Source organism: Dryobates pubescens, chromosome Z (genome assembly GCF_014839835.1).
Source record: "Dryobates pubescens isolate bDryPub1 chromosome Z, bDryPub1.pri, whole genome shotgun sequence".
NCBI lineage: Eukaryota > Metazoa > Chordata > Aves > Piciformes > Picidae > Dryobates > Dryobates pubescens.
In genome coordinates, this window is record NC_071657.1 from 107,100,788 (window position 1) to 107,111,259 (window position 10,472).

At 38.5% G+C, this 10,472-nt stretch overlaps 1 protein-coding gene across 1 annotated transcript in view; it reads right to left on the reverse strand.

The window, feature by feature from the left end:
- The window catches only part of PIK3CG (phosphatidylinositol-4,5-bisphosphate 3-kinase catalytic subunit gamma), a 38,111-nt gene that overhangs the window by 16,737 nt on the left and 10,902 nt on the right, over positions 1–10,472 (reverse strand). The window contains exons 3-7 of the mRNA XM_054177947.1: positions 10,111–10,176; positions 9,791–10,016; positions 5,307–5,410; positions 4,401–4,547; positions 2,993–3,083 (exon numbers count right to left, since the gene is read on the reverse strand). Coding sequence (XP_054033922.1) covers positions 2,993–3,083; positions 4,401–4,547; positions 5,307–5,410; positions 9,791–10,016; positions 10,111–10,176 — 634 coding nt within the window. The remainder of the gene's footprint in view (positions 1–2,992; positions 3,084–4,400; positions 4,548–5,306; positions 5,411–9,790; positions 10,017–10,110; positions 10,177–10,472) is intronic.

Genomic DNA, 10,472 nt, shown 5'->3' on the forward strand with positions numbered 1-10,472 from the left:
CAAAGTCAAATAAGCACATCACAGCAATATAGTGCAGAAACCTAGACTCTATGACACGCAATGAAGGGGATGTTAGAAGGGAAAAAGGAAACAGAGGCTGCAACACAACTCTGCACTGTAGCCAAGACTAGCAAATGCACTCTGCCCCTATACCAGGCATGCTGGTATGGGGGAAACACAGATTTTAGCTGAACTTATTTGGTAACTTGAAAGAATGTGTTTTCTTCCTCTGGTTCAAGCTCAACAGCATCTTCTAGGTTTCACCTCCAGCTCCAAGCAAGCAAGCATGCAAAAATATACAATTTTTCCAAAGTGGTTTAAAGCAGTCTCTGATTCAGTTTCAGTTTGACACTCTCTCTGAAATTATGCATTTCTACCTATTCATAGTCCTATGCTTTTGCAATTATTGAATTATGTGCAAATTTTTCAGTAACAGAGTAACAGCTCAGTAATCTCTTCCTGCCCTCCCTTCTGCGTGTGGTTGAATTCATGGCTGAATACTCCTTGGAGGTGTTTCTTCTGTCTTGACAGTGGCCTGGATTTGTTTGCAATAAAACTGTTGCAGAAATAAGACCTCTAAAACCCACCAACACCACCAAATAAAAAAGCTCTTCACTTTGGTGTGAGCTTGTCAAACTGTTGTTTACCTCCTGGGAATGAGCTCCAAATCACATTCCAGCTGTTGAAAAGGCTTCTCCTGCCTGTGCTCACCAATCTCCCTCTACTGGCCAAGAGTTCCTTGGTGCCAGGGTAGAGGAACTGTTGCAGGAGGTATCTTCTGCTTCTCCTTGCATTTGAAACTTCTCCCAGCATAGCTACACTGATTAGCATTGTGAAAAGTCCCCAGATTTTAAATCAGCTGCAAATGGGAATCCTTTACTGGCCATTCTCAACTGCACTGCCAAAAGCATGGTATAAAACTGTTTTCATTCTGCCCAATATTTTAAATGTACCATGGCAAAAGAATTTACCTGCTAGAACAGTATAGCTCTGCTGACAAATCCTTCTAAATACAGACATGCCTCTCAGTAGGTATGGCTTCTGTAACTGTTATCAAGGATCTCAGTTGGGCTGTGCTCAGTTGGGTGGAAGTGCAGCAGTAAATGCATGCACTATGCCATGTGTCTCTGGGGAGCTGCGGTACTAAAGCAGGTGACTCATATTAAGAGCTAGCTTGACTTCTTAAATTTGGCAATGATGCAGCATAATAAGTAGTGATAATTGCCTTGCAGAGTTGGGAACATATGGCCACGTCAAAGGGAGAGAACAGGGTTTAATCTTTTAGCAATGATACACAGAAGAGAAAGTTACTCCTACAGAGGTTTGTTTGGCAGCAGCAGTGGAGGGGATGAATGTTTCCAAAACTCAAACTGCACTGAATGCAGATGTCTTCATCAGGCTGAAAAACCTCTACACAAAATGGGATGCCAGGTGTAAGATACTTGGCTATTTCCCTGTGCTCCTTGTAGAATGGCCTACTGTCCTCTTTCTGTCAATATTATGAGGGAGGGAAGAAGCTTGGAAGAAGACCATATATGAATATTGTGAAAGAACATTTGCATGCCACTACTTTTTGGGTTTATTCCAAACAAGCACAAGCTCTACATCAAAGTGTCCCACGCTGGGTATTACTAATTTCGGCTGCAGGTATTCTCAGCAAATGGAACAGAAGTGTTTATGTGATTAGTTATGCCCCTACTCCGGTTCTTGCATCTCCCCCATGCATGTAAGGGAAATGAACAATTATTTCCTTGAGATAAAAGAATGAGGAGTCAATTAAGAATTCATGAAAGAATAATGAAGTCAAAAGGAAAACAAGATTTTATGTAGCAATGGATTTTAGAGAGGAAGTACATTACAGATATATATTTACAAAATCTTGACTTTACTTGGACTAAGTTCCATTATTTTTAAATCCATAAAGCAAATTATATTGCTGAAAAAAACCCCAAACACCTGAAGAAATGGAGAACATGTGAGACACATAGGAATGTTTATATTATCATTATTTTATCAATCCATGCAGTTATTATCATACTGCAAGCTACATCGATGACAGGAATGAACAAACTTGCTAATTTTTACACATGTTCAAGCTTTAAGTAAATGGCAGAGCTGTACTTTTTAGTTTGTCTCACCAACTCACTGTTTATATCAGCCAAAGCATTTTTTTCAGCACAGCTGCTTCTTTTAGGCATGGCCAATTTTTCTACATTGAGGAGTCTTTCCACCAGCCAATCATTCAAAAACTGCTCAGCAAAATTGGCTCTACAGTTAGTTCTGTGTTATCTGGATATTAGGAAACTGTGCAATGTGGTTGTGCTAGGCTACATAATATATGCAAATCCAACAACAAAGAGACAGTTTGGATCCATCAGGACATATAAATTATACATCAGTTTAGCATTTCTGGATTTAGTTGTACTCTTCCAGAGCTGATCAGTTTGTTCTGCACAACATCACACAGTTCTCCAGCAGCTTTGTAAATAACTACTTGATTTCTCCAACTGTGAATTGCAGAAAATAGATCATCTGTGCTGCAGGAACTAATGCCCACTGAGAAATACTGCCTGAACGTTGTGTTGAGTAATGCTGCTGCTGTTATGTAGTACAGGGCATGAAGCTCTAGGTCAGAGCCCCCCACCCAAACATAACTGTTTTGCTATTTTAACTCTTTATGTTATTCTTATCCACACATTAAAACACATCTTTAAGAAGTCTACTCACTTTCACTGCATTTTTTATCAAATATTAAAGAGAAACTTGTGGCAGAACTCTAGCAGTCGGACTTGCACAGGAATCGGTCAGTTAACCTGGCACAGCAGTTGAAGGATACCCATCAGAAGGGCAGAAACCATTGCTAAAATGCAACTGAGGGTTGCTGACAGGAAGTGTAATGACCTCACAGTGCATACTAGGAAACCCCTCCCATCTGCAACTTCTGTCACTATGGTATTTTGAATGTCTAATCATAGCAAGCGTGATGACATACCTATTTTGTTCCCTGTAGAAATACAACCGTAGGGTAACAAACAGAGGTCCAAGGATTCTGCTTCCCAAATGGATTCCATAATTCGAAGAATCTAGTAAAACCAAAGTTATATACTAAGTTACTTCAGATTGTTTGGACATTACTTATTATTCATACAACCAAGGCTACCCAGACTTCTGAGATGGGGGTAAAGTTACTTAGCTATGTTACAGATTAAGAGGTAAATACAAGAAGTGTGAAGCCATTCAAGATTATCAGTTACAGAAGCAGGGTTTCCTCATCTGTCCTGTGCCCAGGCAATCTCTACTGCTTTATAAAATATTAATAAATATATTGTATGATTTCTACATGAACTGAGATTGAATGAATTAACAAGTATGTCAATTTCCCCCCCAAAGTGTCAACAAAGCAGTTTGTCAGAACAATAATTGAAATATTACTAGAGCAATGTTACCTACCACTTTCATTTTCATTTGTAACTTTACCTGTTGCATAAATAAACTACAAAAATGCCTAATCAGAAAAACAGACCATCTTGCACTAAATAACACTCCTTCTCTAGAACACAAAAATGTGAAGTATGTACAAAATATAGCAGGAGAAACCAGGGTTACAATATGTACTGTGTCTGACTGGGATGCAAGTTAATTTTCTTCAGAGCAGGTGGTACAGTGGTTTAGGCTGGTGACCAAAGTGATGTTGGTAACACTGATGTTCCACCTATTGTTGAACAGTGTTTGCAGAGTGTCAAGGTGGCCTCTGTTTCTCACTCTGCCCCACTGTGAGTGGTGTGGGAGTGCTCAAGAAGCTGGAGGGATCACAAGCAGGCAGATGACCAGAATCAGCTGAAGAAATAATCTACAGTCTATGCTGAGTAACATCAGCAACAAAACAGAGAGGAAGAGGGTTAGGTAGGTTAACCATCTTTTGCACAGGAACTGTCTGGGCATTGGTCTACTCATGGGATGTGGTGAGTGACTGCCCTCGCATTGCTCGTTCTGTTTTCTTTCTCTCTTCTTCTACTTCTCCTTTGCTTATTAAGCATTTTTTTATCTTAACCCACAATTGGGTTTTTTTCCTTTTTCCCCATCCCACCAGGTTTAAACCACAACATGGTAATATAAAAAGAAGCAATACAAGAAAGAAGATTCAGTTTTTATGTCAGCCTTGCCTTACACAGTTTAAAAAATGAAAGATGACCCCCCTGGGCAGCCTGTTCTATTTGGAGGTGTCCCTGCTCACTGCAGCAGGGGTTGGACAGGATGACCTTTGAGGGTCTCCTCCAACCTGATGCAATATCTGAATCTGTGAATTTTATATGGAAACTAAAGATAAGGTATGAATACTTCTAGTAAATAAAGTAAAAATATTTTAAAGTATTTTAAAATAGTCATGTTAACTATCATACCTGTAAAATAAGCATGTCCTGACGGAGGTCATCTCCATGTTTGAAGATTATTCCTATGGTTTCGTTTGATAGAGCTGTTGGATCTGCACATTTAAACTCAAGCCAGAGGGGCTTCTTCTTGGATGCCATTACTTTACATTTTTCTATCTGTGAAAGACATATTTTGCTAGCCATCAACACAGCCTCAACATGCAACATCAACACAACTTTTTACACATGAGCTAGCGAATAGTTTACCAACTTTCAATTAGTTAACACCACAAGAAACGCACTGAATGCACATGGAAGGAATGGTATTCACAAAATGGTATTGTCACAAATGGTATTGTCACAAAAACCCTCACTGAACCTTCACAACCTTTAACACTATCCATGATAAAGGCAAAACCATGTCGACTCCTTGAAACTGTACTTAGTTTGTAAATCTGCTTTACACTGAAAACTCCCCACATTTTAAACTAGAAAACAAGACAAAACTGGCAAATAACAGACCCTCACAACCGCACTTTAACTGGTGCTCTGCAAAATCAGACTATAATCATTGTCCAGTGCTATTTATCACATCATCTACCCCTGTGACTTCAGCAATATTTCCTAACATCTGCCTAAACCTCCCCTAGTGCAGCTTGAAACCATTTGCTCTAGTCCTATTGCTTGACTGAGGAGAAGAGGCAATTAGTGATTAGGATTTTATGGGTTGCTGAAGGTTTTTAGTGCTTGGTCACACGTCACTATATCTAAAAATAGTGCAGATAGCTTTGGAAACAAAAACTTACTGAGTTCGTGAAGCGCCATCATATTCACAGTGAAATAAGACCTTCAGACATATTAGTAAATTTGTTAACAAATGGCACATATTTTCAAATAGAAGATTTTATTCAAAAAGGAAACTCAGAAGATACTTACCACTAGGGCTCCCGCTCTTAGCCCAGGATCATATGGAACTCTAAAACTTTCTGGAAGTTTGCTGCTCTGCAGTTTTTCAAGCTTTTGCCTCAGCTGTGCAATAACTGCAATTACAAGTGAAAAAACACAATGAAACCAAGAGTTGGAAGGTAAAAACAAGTTCTGGGTAATCAAACTTGTGAAGCTAAAATCCTTCTCCATTTAGCTACTTTTTAAATTGCTTTCCTGAGGGATCTCCTGATTTGAGGAATGGAGATAGATTCTTTAATTTGCTCTATTAATGATCAGGGCTGTTTCAGACAGCTAAAATCTTCAAGCACCTCCCAAGTCATGTGCTGTCCACACAATGTTAGAAGCACTGTGGTGCACTTGGTGTTCTGCAGACTTAAGAGGATACATTGAAATGTCATATGTCACCTTTCATTTAAGAACAAAACACAGCACAACATAACACACCAAAAATTAATTTGCTCTTATAACTGCCAGGGAAACACTGAACTGTCTACCCAGAGGAGCAGGAATTTAAAAGCACCTCACATTTTCCAGTATTATTTTGACCTACCTCATTGCCCTTGCTGACAGATTTATGGCTTTTGTATTTTTGGAGTCAACTATACTGTAAACATAAGGACTTTGATTACAAAGGTACTGAATTTCCTGTCCTCTAAAAACTGTTCTCATACTGCAGCCTTGTTAATCACACATTCCACTAAGAAGAAAATTCACTGTATATCTACACAAACAAGAAATTTCACATCCCTGGTAGTAACCCAAAGCATTCTGTGATTCTATGATCATAACTGAATCTTTTCATTCATAACACCTCTAGCTTCTGAGTCTTCATCTTATAACAGTGTGCATCATATCATATATGATGCACTCTCTTCATCTCAGCTAGCAGGTGTTAGCAGAATAAGCAATGCACTAAGTAATACTCTTAATTAGGACTAAGACCTGAATACTGCTCTAAAAGAGATTGCAGATACACAGCAGAGACTGCATACATATGCTCAAGTAATTTTGGAGATAATAATTAGAGAGCAAAAAAGCAATTGCAATGAGAAAGTTAGACATGGACCTGGATACTTAATACATAAAATCTAAAACAATACAATTGTAGAAGGGTTTGAGTTGGAAGGGATCTTTAAAGGTCAGCATGTCCTACTCCCACTCAGTAAGCAAGGATATCTTCAACTAGATCAGGTTGTTCAAAGGGATGGGGCATCTACCACCTCTCTGGGCAACCTGTTCCAGTGTTTTACCATGACCATTGTCAAAAAGGTCTCACTTAAATGGAGCCCGAATCTACCTTCTTTTAGTTCAAAACCATTATTCCTTCTCCCATCGCTACAGGCCCCATTAAAAAGTTTGTCACCATTTTTCTTATAAGCCCTTTCTACTTAAATGCCACAATAAGATCTCCCTGGAGCATTCTCCAGGCTGAACGGCCCCAGTTCTCAGCCTTTCCTCAGAGGAGAAGCATTCCAGCCCTCAGACCATTTTCATGGCCCTCCTCAACAGGTCTATGTCTTTACTGTGCTGAGGACTTCAAAGATGGACACAATTGGGGTCCTGGTGGGGTTTCATCAGAGCAGAGGAGCCAAATCACCTCTCTCAATCTTCTGGCCAGGCTTCTTTTGGTGCAGCCCAGGATATGATTGGTGATCTGAGCTGCGAGAGCCCATTGCCAGCTCGTCTCCAGAAAACAAAGACATTTCAAATGTTGCTATGAAATTAAGAAAGTCCAGCTAAAAGAGTTACCTGAGAATTCACAGAGCACAAATGTTAAAGCTTATCCTAAAGGCTTTCACAAAAGAACTACCTAAAGGTTTTAGAAAAGGCGACCACGGTGGTATCTCCTCTGGTTAAAAAAATAAATAAATCTGACAGCAAGATATAGCAGCCAATAAGAGGACTTTATAATCATAGTTTGCAGTTATAAACTTTATAACTATAAAAATACCTTAAAAACAAACCAACCAAACAAAACCAACAACGAACAAAAGTAACCAAAATAATATCTGTAGGCTGTAAGTAACTGGGGCCATGAAACAGCTTTCTAAAATGTAACTATTGATTCCCTAGACAAATCTAGCTTGATCTCAGTAAATCTCCTTGTTGTAATGTAATGTAGTTTGAAAACTGTACGCCAATCAATTGAAACAAGTTAAGATTAAGAATTGAATTATTTTAAAATGCAAGTGAAGGCACTTGCTAAAACGATTCCAAGTTTATCTGGCTTAAGAAAAAAAATGCAATCCATTTTAAGAGAAGAAACAGATGCATTCTTGGGAGATAAATCCCTAAGAGAGTGGTGATGAAAACAGATGAACCTATGCAATTTTTTTATATATATATATATATATATATATATATACACACACACACACACACTACATACTAGTACAATCTTAAGAATTTATTATTACTCTCTGCATTCAAATATAAGCAAAGAGATTAAAATCATAGAATCATAGAATGGTATGGGTTGGAAGAGGCCTCTGGAGTTCATCTAGCTCAATGCTCCTGCTAAAGCAGGTTTGCCCAGATCGGGCTGCAAAAGAAACACATCCAGGTGGGTTTTAAAAGCCTCCAAAGAAGCAGACTCCACAACCTCTCTGGGCAGCCTGCTCCAGTGCTCCAGCACACTCAAAGCAAAGAATTTTCTCCTTTAAGTTCAAGTATAACTTCCTGTATTCTAGTTTGCACTCATTGCCCCTTATAATTGGGCACCACTGAGAAGAGCCCAGACCCATCCTCATGATCTCCAAGCCTTAGATATTTATATGCTTTATAAGGTCTCCTTTCAGTTTTCCAGATTAAAGAGTCCCAGGTCTCTTAGCCTCTACTTGTAAAAGGGATGATTGCATGAAAAATCAAAGAAACAGTTTGATGACATGACTGCTACTGGACCATAAAGGAAGGAAGGGATTCTTTTTGAAGTCCACAAATAATGGAGGAAGAAAATGATACACAAGAAGTACATGAGGCTGCATAAGAGAATTAAATTAAACAGTCTGAAACATTTGAACATAAAACATAAACCACTATAGACATTAGAAATTACTGGGGAAAAACCCAATAAGCTAAAAAAGACATTTTAGAATATTAATTTTTTATAAGGTAGGAAGTGAAAGGTGCCTGTAGGAAAAATCATATCCTTAATAATCTCAGAATAAATTAAATTAGATATAGCATTAGTGGGGCATTTCACAGTTTCAGGAAGCCTTATTCAGTGAAAATGTCAATTATATAAGTAATTTTTCAGTGTTCTGCTGTACACTACATACAAAGATTCTTTAACTTCAAAACCTGGTGGGTGGTAATGTGATTGCTTTCTCTTGAAACTTTTCTTCTCTGCCCACACATCCTTCAAAGATAATGTATTATGGAAACCACTGCTGTTACAGGCATGTACATCTGCAAGGCTGTTAAGTTTCTTTCCAAGACATGGGATTCTGACCAACTATATTTAGCTTACAGAGCATTTTAAAATAAACCTGAGAAAGTTGTTTAGAAATACTGTTTTTTATGGGGATTCAGCAAGTCCACTAAGTCAAGCTATATGGTAATGTAATTGATATTACATCATATACTGAAGAATAAATGCATATTTCCTTCAAAATTATTTTAAAACACCACCACACCTGCTTCTGCAAAACCAGAGTGGAAAGGCTTCCTGAAACTAAGCACTTCCTATCCAGAAATGCCTAGCTAAACCTGCAGGAAGAGCTGGTCTCTCTACAGCTTTTAGAATTTGAATATTGTCGTATGTGCTCTCATGCTCCCAACACCAGGTAACATGAATGATGACAAACAAGCTTTTGAGGAAGTTGGGGAAAATAAAGGCAGGCAAAACTCAGAGGCAAACAGGCACTGCCTAACTTTACTGTGGCATCTAAAGCAGTGCTTACAAGAACTAGAAATAACAATACCACATCTGTGTCTCACAGGACTCCTATTCAGCACATCACAATGACTCAAAGATGTGCTCTGTATATTCACTGCTGATTGACCAGCTACTTTCATGCCATAGGACTCCTCCCTCATCTTCCTGCCAAGTCTTTTAGTGACAGCTTAGAGTAAGGCCGTGTTCCTTGGCAAGGGACACTTCTTCCATGTTTATTTCCAGTTAATATTTGTGTTCTGGGTTTTCTTTCTTCTGCACTGGAATTCAGCTAAGGGTTATGCACAAGAACATAGCTGTTTCTCAGCTGCAAGGCGTGAGGTTCAAGAAGATAAGCCAAAGCATGGGAAAGTACTGGGTATCTATAACACTGATGTTCTTACTTTCTTATGGTGAAATGACAAACAAAGGTCAATCACTATTAACTTACACTGGCATTTTAAAACAAGTAATAATAATGGCCTTTGATAGTAATTTATCCATTCATTTTCCAAATAATCAACACAATCTGCTGCCCAGATATTCACACTCAAAGAGAACTCAAAAATATCACAAAGAAATGCCTGTTAGCACATACCTTGACAGGTGACATCATACTTCTCTGCAGAAACTGATTTTATCTCCATTGTGACTTTATGCAGCAATTCAATTACTTGAACCTGCTTCATGAAATCATGTAGCATTGCTTTTCCACAGCCCCTAAGATAGGCTTCTAGGATGACTGCAAACCTCTGCTGGTAATGCATGGACTGGGCAATCTCACTTCTTAAGAACCAAAATAAGAAGTGACCAATTCTTTTGTTCTAGGGGTAAAGAAAAATACTGTAATTTCTTGACAAGGGGTTTTAATAATACCAGTAATTTTAGGGTAAGTTTGCTTTATTGTGAAGCACTTACTCTCAAACCACGTTTTAGCAGAAATCTGGCTAATGCACTGTCATGATAAGGCTCAAATTTCACAGCCTGAGTAATGAAAACAGAGAAGACATATTAGTAACAGATTTAAGATGCCATTGCACTTATACTTCACCAACTGCATCCAGAGAACACACTGCTGCAGGAGTAGAAAATGTATAAAAGTCTTTCAAGAAAACTCTTATATTAATGGAATACAATTAAGAGGAATATTTCAACAGAGCTTTTTATTTTTTTTAATGACTGTGTGAGCACAGAAGCATTTATTCTCATCCGACAGCCCTTCCCCTCCACCAAAGCCCACAGATATTTTCAAGATACTGCCAAAAAAAGAGTGGAAAGAA